The sequence below is a fragment of the Corapipo altera genome, unplaced genomic scaffold (assembly GCF_003945725.1).
Source record: "Corapipo altera isolate COAL_440 unplaced genomic scaffold, ASM394572v1 60972, whole genome shotgun sequence".
Classification (NCBI taxonomy): Eukaryota; Metazoa; Chordata; class Aves; order Passeriformes; family Pipridae; genus Corapipo; species Corapipo altera.
This window is the reverse complement of record NW_020885013.1, coordinates 646,351-659,463: the sequence shown is the minus strand read 5'-3', so window position 1 is coordinate 659,463 and position 13,113 is coordinate 646,351. Positions and strand designations below refer to the sequence as shown.

Genomic DNA, 13,113 nt, shown 5'->3' with positions numbered 1-13,113 from the left:
GTGATTGCCTAATTACAGTATAATTCCAGGCCAAAAATAAGGTTTGCTTATCAGATAAATTTTCATATTTTGTTCTTAGGTAAATGAAATCAAATCTGAAAATAAAGAAAAAAATAAAAAAGTTTCATTGTTGGATATTCCAGTTCATATTACTGCAACTAGTGAACCAGTTCCAATATCAGATGAATCTGAAGAACTGGATCAGAAGACATTCAGTGTGGTAAGTCACTTGTTGATAACTTACTGTTTACACGTGATATTCTAAATGAGCACAATTTCTGATGTTTTTGATGCTATTAGGCATTATAATACAGATATCTATTGCCAGTAAAATCTTAGATCAGTGAAAGGTTATTGACGCTATACTAAATTCAGTTTTGTTTTCAGGCCAGCAGTTTTATTTTATTGCATTTATGCAGTATAGTGAAGAGTATTTGTCTAGTTGTCTGTGTGCTGGACAGTTTTAAAATACAGACTGTGAAGATCCATCCTCAAGAATAATTTGTGGATACTGCTTCTTAAAGGACAAAACTGAATGAGGAAGGAACAAATCCTAAAGTCCTTAGAAATATCTTGCCCAAGTAATATCTCTGATACCAAAAGAATTTCAGTTATATCACTACTTTTGACCGCAACAGAATCAATATTGGAAGAAAAAAAGGGAGGTATGTAACATTTTATAGGTCTATTGGGGCCTTTGGAAAGATGCTAAGGAGTTATTTTGAGCAGCTACTTTTCTGCTGTGAAAGTTCTATCATTCAGCTCTCAACAGTTGTTACTGCTAGACAGATTTACTGGGTCTACTGTGGTGCTGGCTATGAGAAGCAAATTATCTTGTTTTCTCATTGGTATGGTACTGACCAGTTTATCTATGTGGGGGTTGTTGTTTTGTGATTTGTTTTTTATCTAAATGATGTTATAAGTGACTCATCCATAATTTCCAGGATATCTTGTGAGTGGCCAGGTGACTGAAAATCACACTATTCCCATGAACAATTGTGCTTCTCTGTTCACATCTACACTTAAGCAGTGTACTTTGTAAACTGTCTTTTTAAAGGTTGCTTTAAACTGTGGTTAGTGCAATAGGTAATGTAACTGCTTAATTACTTAATGGCATGAACTGGTAATGGAACAGCTTCACTGATTTTTGAGTTGTCCCTAGATGTTGCCACAGTGATGGTGATGTTCTCCAAAATCCCTCATATTTTTGATTCTGGATATACAGACTTGCCTCTCTTCCTAAGTGGGAGCAATTCTAGGTTGGGTTTGCATATAGAACGTTTTTTGGCCAGGTCCTCTGTTCTGGAAGGTATATTCATCATTATGCCATAATCAGATGAAATCTAACTAACATGTTTATATTTTAAAATGGAAATTACTGTTGTGGGTTGTTGAGGCTAACTCATTTGACTTCTTGTCTGCCTTGTGACAGGTAAAAATATGCATTTCATCTGTCTACCGTGCCATTGTGATTGAATGGTATTTCCAAGCAAGCGTCTATAATTTAAAACATACTAACTGTTTTATCTGTATTTACTATTAACACACATCTCCACTTTCACCCGGTTGGTTAACCGCAGGCCAACGGGCATCTTCTTCCAATGCGGTCGCACAAAGATCAAAAGACAAAGGCATGCACCTGCCTCCAAAGGTGTACCTAAATTAACTCTAGCATGTTGGAATATCAGAACCATGCTCGATTCTGCGGATAGCGGACGTCCTGAGCGTCGGTCTGCCCTAATTGCCCATGAGCTGGCTCGTCTCAACATCGACATTGCCGCTCTCAGTGAAGTTCACCTTCATGAAGAAGGCAACCTCAGAGAACATGGTGCCGGTTACACACTCTTTTGGTCAGGCAAGCCCAGAACCGAAAAACACCTCTCAGGAGTCGGCTTCATGATCAAAAACTCCATTGTTCCTAAACTCGAAAATCTGCCGACAGGTCACTCTGACCTCATTATCTCCCTACGCCTTCCACTAAACAACAAGCAACATGTTGTCATCTTTAGTATATATGCCCCAACTCTCTAAGCTGACCCTGCTGAAAAAGATAAATTTTACACTGACCTGTGCCTCCTTACCCAAAAGGTTCCTGCAGACGATAAGATCATTATCCTTGGTGATTTCAACGCCAGAGTAGGCAAGAATTTTGAAACCTGGAAAGGAGTATTAGGCAAGCATGGGGTTGGAAACTGCAACAATAATGGTCGACTTCTGCTAGAATTCTGTGCAGAGCAACAACTCACCGTCACTAATACTATCTTTCAGCAGAAAGATAGTCTGAAGACAACCTGGATGCACCCCCGTTCTAAGCATTGGCACCTCATCGATTATGTCTTGGTTCGACAGAGAGATGCCCGCGATGTCCACCATACCCGCATGATGCCCAGCGCAGAATGCCAAACAGACCATCGACTTGTGCGCTGTAAACTCAATTTCAAGCTCAAATTCAAACCAAAAAGGGGCAACATCCCAAGGAGAAGACTCCAAGTTAACAATCTCCAATCAACCACAGTAAGAGACAGTTTCCAGGCAAACCTTCAAACTAGGCTCGAAAACATTCCCACAGTTTCTGCAGATTCCTCTCCTGAAACAATCTGGCACCATATTAAAAACAGCATCCTGCAATCCTCTGAAGAATCCTTAGGGTTCTCCCTCAAGAAGAACAAGGACTGGTTTGACGAAAACAACCAAGAAATCCAAGACTTGTTGAGGAAGAAGAGAACCGCCCACCAAGCACACCTTACCCTGCCAATCCTCTCACGCAAGAAAAACAACCTTTCGTCTCACATGCAGCAAACTCCAACAGAAACTCTGTGACATCCAGAACAAGTGGTGGATCGATCTAGCTGAAAAAACTCAATTATGCGCAGATACAGGTGATCACAAAGGTTTCTATGAGGCCTTGAAAACAGCATACGGGCCTACATACCAGGTACAAAGCCCTCTACTCAGCACTGATGGTCAAACCCTTCTAACAGATAAAACCTCCATTCTGAATCGATGGTCTGAACACTTTCAGACTCTTTTCAGTACCAACCGTGTAGTCCAAGATTCAGCAATTCAGTCCATCACACAACAACCAGTAAAGTATGAATTGGATACTGCCCCCACTTTAGGAGAAACCCTCAAGGCCATACAGCAGGTGAAAATCGGCAAGGCAGCTGGGGTTGATGGAATTCCACCTGAAGTCTGGAAACATGGGGGCCTTGCACTCCACACCAAATTCCACGAGTTTGTGGTGCACTGTTGGGAGCTCGGTGAACTACCATCAGACCTTCGTGATGCTATCATCATCACTTTGTACAAGAAGAAAGGTATTAAATCAGATTGCTCAAACTATCGTGGTATTACTCTGCTCTCCATTGCTGGCGAAATCCTGGCAAGAATACTCTTGAACAGACTAATACCCACTATAGCAGAAGGAATTCTTCCTGAAAGTCAGTGTGGTTTCAGAGCCAACAGGAGCACCACAGACATGGTATTTGTCCTCAGACAACTGCAAGAGAAGTGTAGGGAACAGAACAAAGGTCTCTATGTAACCTTTGTCGACCTCACCAAGGCTTTTGATACTGTGAGTCGAAAAGGTCTGTGGCAGATTTTGGAACGTTTAGGTTGTCCCCCTAAATTCCTTAAAATGATCATCTCACTCCATGAGGATCAGCACGGCCAAGTCAGATATGGCAATACACTTTCTGAACCCTTTTTAATTAAGAATGGTGTGAAACAAGGGTGCGTTCTCGCTCCAACCCTATTCACCGTCTTCTTTAGCATGATGCTCCAAAGGGTCACAGCAGACCGCGATGATCAGGACAGTATCTACATTCGATACCGTACTGATGGAAGTCTATTCAATCTAAGGCGACTGAAGGCCCACACCAAGATCTTAAACCATCTTGTCCGGGAGCTGCTTTATGCTGATGACACCGCCCTTGTTGCCCACACAGAAGCAGCCCTGCAGCGTTTAACATCCTGCTTTGCAGATGCTGCTGAGCTCTTTGGGCTGGAAGTCAGCTTAAAGAAGACAGAGGTCCTCCATCAACCTGCACCTCAGGAAGTCCCCCATCATCCCCACATCACCATTGGCCAATCAGAGCTCAAATCAGTCCAACAGTTTACTTACCTTGGTAGCCTCATCTCCTCAGATGGTAAGATCGACGGAGAGATAGACAACAGGTTAGCTAAGGCATATAGTGCTTTTGGAAAACTCCACAAAAGAGTATGGTGTAATAAACACTTGAAGAAAAGCACCAAGATCAGTGTTTACAAAACCATAGTGTTGTCTACTCTCTTATATGGTTCCGAATCATGGGTCATCTACCGCCACCACCTGCGACTCCTAGAACGCTTCCATCAACGCTGCCTCTGTACAATCCTTAACATCCGCTGGTCAGATTATGTGACCAATACATCTGTACTAGAGCAAGCAGCTGTCACAAGTACTGAGGCCATGTTACTGAGAACGCAGCTGCGATGGGCAGGGCACGTCTCAAGGATGAAGGACCACCGCCTCCCTAAGATCCTGCTCTATGGTGAACTCTCCACTGGCTGCCGCATGAGAGGAGCCCCGAAGAAAAGATACAAGGACTCCCTGAAACAACATCTCAGCCTTGGCCTTATTGATCACCATAACTGGTCTACTCTGACCTCAAATCGGGAGACCTGGAGACACACCATCTATAACGCAACTGTCTCCTTCGAGAACACATGCAGGATCACTCTCGAGGAAAAAAGGCAACGCAGAAAGAACCGTGTCTTGCAGAATACACCTTCTAAGGAGTCTTTCTGCTGTGCCTTTTGCAGCCGGACATGCCTGTCACGTATTGGCCTCATAAGCCACCAGCGTGCCTGTAGCAAATGTGGATAGTGCCTTCCCAAATCTTCATTCGCGAAGCCTAGCCATGAGTACTATTAACACATTTGAATTAGTGTGAAAATTCAAGAATACACATAGGAAATATATCTATTAGTACTTATGTGTTGTCATCAGTGTTACTAATTTAGGCACACCTAAACTAGATTTATCCTAGTATCTGCATAGAACTCAGACTTAAAAACTGCTCAGAGGAATGCTGATCCTCTGTTGAATGCCAAGTTTAATTATTGCAGAAAGTATCTATTTAAAATATATTCGCTGATGCCATGGGATTTAGGTGCTTCAAAAAAATCTCCAGAGCAGTTAATTAGGGGTGAGATAAGAAAGGGTTTATTATGCCAAGGCAAAGATGTTACGACACGGGCACCCGCTGTGCCCCAGATGCTACATTTTATAATATCATCTATCCAATCCCAAATGTGTCCACCCTGTGGCCTTTACTCTGAACCGCCCAGGGTCCACCCCTGAGAAATGGGTCTGGGGTGTATTTTGGGACCACCTACTTCATCATCTTCACCATCTTCAGAGCACAAAGGGTACATAGTCACCTAGTTCTTGACTTCATTTTGTTATTCAGGCCCTGATATGGCTGTTCCCTTAATAGTCTAGACCTTGCCTTGACAAAAGACTAAGCATTTCTACTGGATTCAGGGGTAGGAGTGATATGGGGTACATAGAATGGGGTAAGAGGGTTAAGGAATGTGTAAACTAAGGGTGCTACAGGGAAAGGGACAAGGGAGTGAGGGTTGCTGCTTTTAAAATCTACTTATAAAACTTACAAGGTTTACAAATATTAGAAAAATAAAAAACCCTTAGGGGCTTAAGGCATCATCTCATTCTTGACACTGAGTTTGTATAGCTTTCAAGGTTCTAAAAAATAAAATAAGTCTTATCCTTGTCTTGGTTTAAAGACAAATATTGGGAGGTCGGAACTCTAATAAGATGAACTCTCCCCTTTTATAGAGGAACCCAAAAAAAAAAATGAGAGGAGGTTATAATTGAAAAAAAATAACAGTTTACTAAAAGGAAATAACAGTAACTACAAAATACAGAAGAAACAATTTACCCACAGAGAGGGGAATGCACCACCCACGTGGTCCCCCAGGAACAAAGGGGAAACAAAATGATGGAGGGGTTTTTTCCCCACCAACTCCCTCCTTCAGGTCTTAATTGCAGCGGTGGTACCAGTTCGAAGTCTCTTTGTTCCCTGGCTTCCGAGCAGCAGGGGGTGCAGCTGTCCCACGTTGGGTGAGCAGTGAGCAAAGCGTAGCGGCGAGGGGGGGGTGTGCAGCCATACCACGCCAGGCGAGCAGCAGCAGCGAGCTAAGCGGAGTGTCTCCCAGCTGGCTCAGTCGTACCTCAGAGATGTCCGCTTCAGCACCGAAACTCTGTACTAGCACTCTGGAGGAGAAATGGGAGGAAGAGAATTGGCAGGTGGCAGAAGGGACCAAATTTCTCCATGGTTTTTTTGGGGACAGTCCACACTGTTTCAGTGACCAAGGCAAGATGGCGTACTTCTGGTTCCCGGCATTTCTGTTGTCCCCACCAGGCAGGGATGGCTTCCAGCCACAGCTGAGACCCCAGAAACAAATTTTACCTGCATTGAAACCCCCCCCCTTCCCTCCAACTCCCTGCATCGGGAGGGCGGGGTGACCCCCTTCAGATGATGTAATGATATGAATACTGATCGCTATAACTCTCTTCCCTGGCTTGTAACCATAACAGTCCTATATACTTGTGCTGAAAGTTAAACCCATGATTGGAAAACCTAGTTATAATAATTCCTTTCTCTCAGAACATCTTTTATATTAACTTAGTGCTTTCTTAAATCTTTAATATTTTTTACATATAATTTAATACTTTCATATAGGAGTAAATTTTCAACTATTTAAAAAACTACTTTTTCCAAATGAAACCTTGTAGTAAAACTAAAAGAGCTGCAAGCAAAGATTTGTTTTTTCATTTGGCTTACAACAGTACTGTCCTTGCATATGTAAGGGTGAGTTATGTTTTACAATTTTTATTATGTTTTTATTTTTTAATTAATGTATTCCTTTTTTACATTTTATAGTGCAAAGAAAGAATGAGGCCTGTCAAAGCAGCATTGAAACAATTGGATAGACCAGAGAAAGGCCTTTCTGAAAGGGAACAGCTGGAGCATACTAGACAGTGCCTAATCAAAATTGGGGACCACATTACTGAATGTCTAAAGGAGTACACAAATCCTGAACAAATTAAACAGTGGAGAAAGTAAGTTATTCTGCATGGTATTTCTTGAAAATGGGAAATCCATAATAGCTTCTATTAATCAGAACACTTTTTAATTATTTGTGTCTTATTCTCCCTTTCTTTTACTTTTCTGCTGTATTAAATAAGGACTTTGTCTCACTTTACCAAGACAGAAGTGTTTGCTAAGGAGGGAGAGATATGAGGAAAACCAAGCTTCTCCCTCTAAGCAATTTTAACTCCAAAATTAAGAGACTCGAGTCGAGGAAATGTGGAGAAAGAAAAAATAACAACTCTTTATTAAAGAATATATGTGTATAGGTAAACGCAACAAAAGAAAAAAACCCCAACAGTCCTGCACCCAAATTCCCACAAAAAAAACCCCCAGTTCTTTTCACCTTTCAGCACAGTTCTAACCACGACCAGCAGGGGGCACTGTTGGATCTCTGGTGGAGCAAAGGGTGCAGTTGCTCTCTGGTGGTCAGCAGGGGGCACTGTTGAGCTCTGGCGGCCACGGCGTGAGGCCCAGCGCACCGAAGGTGGCCAGACGGGACCCCCCACTGAAGGGGGGAAAGGAGCTCTCTCTCCTCCCACACACCCTCCCTGAGTCCGACAAAGGAGTGAAGTTCCCTCCCCAGAGGAAGGAAAAAAAAACCAAAAGCTCACCTCCCCCCACAGCCACCGAAACCATTAGCTTGGAATGTGGGGCTTTTGTGTGTGTGCTCACTCCAACCATCTCCTCCCAGGGGGCACGGCAGCCTCTCAAGCAGCCCCCCTGCTCTCACCTTTCTTTCACAGTGGTAAAGGGAAAAAAAAATTCCAAGCAGAGTTCCCCTCCTTTTTTTTCTTTAAAACAAGAAAACCTATGACAGACTTATAAAAAGATGATTATAGATGGTTCAAACTTTTATTGGATTCACTTTTTTATACTTGTGTAGCAATGCATTTTGTCCAGTAGGTGGAGTATACTTTTTAAAACCAAAAGCAAACAAAATAACTATTTAATGTTTAGTGAAAAAGTTCTTATCATTAAAGAATCTGGCTTTTTCAACTTTGAAGTTTGTTTTGGTTTTTTTATTCATGCTAAAAACAGACCATTATAAATTTGTGTATTTAACTTTGATTTTGAGTTGCAGAATCCTTTATTCTTTTTAAAAATATTCTCTAAAATTAAATCAGATGTGAACTGACTTGACAGAAAATATTTATGCCATACCCAGAAATGTATTTCAAAATGAAAGAAGAGTTTTAAGTGTTCTTATGCATCTGTGAGGTGATAACATTGGAAACAATAAGAAAAATGTTGGTTTATAAACTTGCTATATTTTGTTGTTAAGTTCTTAATACAATTTGAGTTTGTTTTGTCATAAAGTGTACTTAATTCCTTCACGGTTGCAAATATGGTTGCACCTCCATATACGACACTCCTCAGTCAAGTGTTTAATTTTCTTGCAGTCTGTTGTTAACAGAATATTTCTGCTGTTTGTACTTGCTTTATTTTAAAATATTGGGGTGAACTGAAATACAAAAACAATATCCATGTCTTAAAGACACTTTGGTAAATGTTATGTTTCTTTAAGTGGAAATTCATAGTAGGATCACAGAATCATAAAGTCGTTAAGGTTGGAAAAAACCTCTAAAATCATCAACCATTAACCTAACACTGCCATGTTCACCACTAAACCATGTCACCAAGTACCACATCCACATGTTTTTTGAACACTTCCAGGGATAATGATTCCACCACTTTCCTGAGCAACCTGTTCCAATTCATGAACACCCTTTCAGTGAAGAATCAGTATAGTAGAGCTACTATAATGTTAATTCTTAATAACGCTACAGTACCATACATAGATTATTAAAACATGTATTTCATCAGTCTTTAATAAGACAGAATTTAGTAAAGGTATTCATGCTATATTTCTTATACAGATGTCACTGGGCACACCATTGTCTGGTTGTGTCTACTTTTGCAAACCTCTAGGCCAAAACTATAACGTTTAAATCATCACAGTGAAAGAGCAGATAGATGCTTCTTGAATGTACACACTCGAGATGTTTCTGAACTAAACACTAGTTTTCATGCACTTTTCATTCTGCAGTCATTGTGATAACTATTACAAAATGACAAATTCCTGAAGTAATTAATTTCTGTGAAGTTTGAAATGCAACTAAGTAATGATTGCTGTGCAGCTAGGTAATAATCTGTGTAACGGACTTTACAATGATTTCAGTTTACTGAAGTACTGTTGAAATAATTTCATTTAAGTCCATGTTCTGTTGTATGACTGTAGTTGGTTGACCCTGGCTAGATGCTAGGTACCCATCAAAGCCACTCTTATCACTCCCCTTACCAGCTGGACAGGGCAGAGAGAATAACGAAGGGTTCATGAACTGAGATAAGGACTGGGAGAGATCACTCACTGATTACTGTCACAGGCAAAACAGACTCAAGGTGGGGATATTAATTAAATTTATTACTGACAAAATTAGAGCAGGATAATAAGTAGTAAAGTAAATCTTAAAAACACCATCCCCCTCACCCCTCCCTTCTTACCAAGTTCTACTTCCTCCTCCCCCAGTGGCGCAGGGAGATGGGGAATGGGGGTTACGGTCAGTCCATCACAAGTTGTTTCTGTCACTGCTCAGAGAGAGGAGTCCCTCCCCCACTCCACCATGGGGTTCCTCCCACGGGAGACAGTTCTTCATGAACTTCTCCAGCCTGAGTCCATCCCAAGGGCAACAGTTCTTCACAAACTGCTGCAACGTGGGTCACTTTTCCATGAGGTGCAGTACTTCAGGCACAGGCTGCTCCACAGCATCACAAGTCCTACCAGGAAAACCTGTTCCAGCATGGACCTCCCACGGGATCACAGCCTCCTTCAGGCATCTACCTGCTCTGGCGTGGGTCTCCTCCACAGGCTGCAGGTGGATCTCTGCACCCCTGCAGTCCTCCATGGACTGCAGGGGGACAGTCGCCTCACCATGGTCTGCACCACGGCCTGCAGGGGAACCTCAGCTCTGACGCCTGGAGCACCTCCTCCCCCTCCTTCTCCACTGACCTTGGTGTCTGCAGAGTTGTTCACATGTTCTCACTCTGCTCTTCTCTGGCTGCCATTTCATCTGTGCAACAACTTTTTTCCTTCTTAAATATGTTATCACAGAGACGTTACTATCATTCCTAACTGGCTTGGCCTTGGCCAGCGGCGGGTCCATCCTAGAGCTGGCTGTCATTGACTCTGTCAGACATGGGAGAAGCTTCTAGCAACTTCTCACAGAAGCCACACCTGTAGCCCCCCTGTTACCAAAACCTGGCCATGCAAACCCAATACAATGACACAATAAAAACTAATATATGGAAAATTATAACCTCTCTTTCTTTTTCCTCAGAAACTTGTGGATTTTTGTCTCTAAGTTTACAGAATTTGATGCCAGAAAGCTGCACAAGCTGTATAAACATGCAATCAAAAAACGCCAAGAATCTCAGGTAATACTTTCAGACTCTCTAAATATACAAATATATATTCTAAGTTTTATAATTGTTATTATTATGTATCAATTGTCTACACTCAATACACTTTAAATGTATTTTACTGTTCGTAGTAAACTAGTCTGTTTTCTTAGGATATTTTCTGAAGAATTCAGATGCAACTCTGGGATTTATCAATGATTATTTTTATACTTGTCTCTTTTAGCACAGTGACCAGAATATTAGCAACAACGTGAATACACATGTAATTAGAAATCCAGGTAAGAAATCTTGAGCATATTATTGTGCTGTATATCTTAAATGATGTTATGTAAAGTGAAATAAATTTAAAACTGTCTCCTAGAACTCCCATACTGATGGATATCATAGAAATAGGATTACTTAGCATAACTTCACTAGTTTGCTGATGAAATTCAACTGAGCATGGAATAAATTTGGCACTTACTGATTTTAGTAGCAAGTTATTTGACCATTCTTTTAAAGTAAATAAATTAATTTTAAAAACCCACACTTTTTTGTATTTAATTTTGAGAAGGGAGAGAGACCAACTCAACACTTGTAAACTTCTTGGAAGCTCTATACTTGTCTGTAGCAGTTGTAATGTCACCATATCATAAGAAAGATATTCCCTGAAGTCATGGTTAGCAATCAGTTATATGGGATGTCTTTTATTATTGGCAATAATACTGTTTTTCTGTGCTCCCACTGTTACCTTCTTGTAATACTTGGTTTTATACCATGTTATATAAAACCTAGAGTATGTTATCATGGGTTTAAAATGAGTATAATGTATTTTAGGAATACCACTAATAACCTTTCATTAAGGTGTACCTCTAAAGCTGGTGTTCACACTAGGGTTGTCTCTTCTTTGAGAGGAACTTCCTACCATTTTGTTTCAAATTGCTCTGCTAAAGGCACCTGGTCTCTACTCACTGCTCATTTGGACCACACTGATCTTCTCCATTCAGTCTGTAAGATTGAAAAATTTAGTTTCTCAGCCCTACATATCTACATTTCTATCTTGCTTGCTTCCTTACTTCCAAGGTTTCTCTCAGTTCGTTTACGTTACTGCATTTGTCTTTCAATTATTTAGATCTTGTTTCTGGCAAACTATAATGCCACTTTCACATTGCTTTAAATCTGACAGATAGAAGTGCTGTTTGAACTGATGAAGAAAAAAAATTATACTATATGAGACTTCCTTATAACCTCTGCTTTATTAAACAGATGTTGAAAGACTGAAGGAGAATACAAACCATGATGACAGTAGCAGGGACAGTTCTTCTGACAGATATTTGTCACAGTACCATGATCATCATAAGGACAGGTATCAGGGAGATGCTTATAAGAAAAGTGACTCAAGGAAAAGGTCCTATTCAGGCTTCAGCAATGGAAAAGACCACAGAGACTGGGATCACTATAAACAAGACAGCAGGTAAATTGCTCTGTTAAGAATTCCCTTCCTGGTTTTGCAGTATGCTTGTAGTAAGCACCAAAGAATCTTTTCTAAGCAATGCAGAATTGCAAAGATATTTCTCTTATGCAGTTCTATTGAATTGACATAATTGTAGTTCTTACTATGTGTTCAGTAATAAGTAAATTTTTTCAGATACTATAGTGATAGTAAACATAGAAAGCTGGATGACCACAGGAGCAGAGATCACAGGTCAAACCTGGAAGGAAGTTTAAAAGACAGTCGACCTCATTCAGATCACCGTTCCCATTCAGACCACAGGATACATTCAGATCACCGTTTCACTTCAGAGTACAGCCATCATAAATCTTCCAGAGATTATAGGTACCACTCAGACTGGCAAATGGACCACAGAGCTTCTGGTAGTGGTCCAAGGTCACCATTAGATCAGAGGTCTCCTTATGGTTCAAGATCTCCATTTGAACACTCATCAGATCACAAAAGTACACCTGAACATACATGGAGTAGCTGGAAAACATAACAAAGACTGACATTTTCTGGACCATCTTTTAGCCATATACAGTAAACTAACACAATAATTGCCTTATGTGACTTGAAAGATATGGACTGGATATTCTGTCACTAGCAGTATTGTTACTTCTTTCCAGGATGCAAGGTCTATTATCCCAACAATAGAAAAATATTTTTGTATTTAAAATTTATACTGCACTGTGCTGCAAATGTTGTGGCAGGTGGGGTTTTTTTTCCCCTCTTTAAGAAATGGAAAATGTTTACTTTTACAGGGACCTCAACACTGCCCTATTCAGACTGGATCTCATAAAACTGTTTTTACAGTGAACACAGTTTAAATTATGTTTGCAAATGAATTTTTAAACACTGACCTGTGATCATGTTTCAGGGAGAAATGAGGAGTTTGTTTTGTTTTCTTAAAAAAGAATTCTCAAGGACATTTGTTCACTTTTCAAAGCTATTTATTTACATTGTACACTGCAACCACCTTGCTGCTTTTCATCACAAGATTGAATATTTAAGTTCTGTACCTATAACTGTAAAATAACCAGGATTTCTCCTGTTTGTGATCAACTG

General features: G+C 40.6%; 1 protein-coding gene across 1 annotated transcript in view; it reads left to right on the top strand.

Annotated features, from left to right (window-relative positions):
* The window catches only part of LOC113958940 (chromodomain-helicase-DNA-binding protein 1-like), a 56,076-nt gene extending 43,529 nt beyond the window's left edge, over positions 1 to 12,547 (top strand). The window contains exons 31-36 of the mRNA XM_027667579.1: positions 80 to 220; positions 6,948 to 7,126; positions 10,493 to 10,589; positions 10,798 to 10,852; positions 11,820 to 12,027; positions 12,202 to 12,547. Coding sequence (XP_027523380.1) covers positions 80 to 220; positions 6,948 to 7,126; positions 10,493 to 10,589; positions 10,798 to 10,852; positions 11,820 to 12,027; positions 12,202 to 12,547 — 1,026 coding nt within the window. The remainder of the gene's footprint in view (positions 1 to 79; positions 221 to 6,947; positions 7,127 to 10,492; positions 10,590 to 10,797; positions 10,853 to 11,819; positions 12,028 to 12,201) is intronic.
* Positions 12,548 to 13,113: the final 566 nt, after the last annotated feature.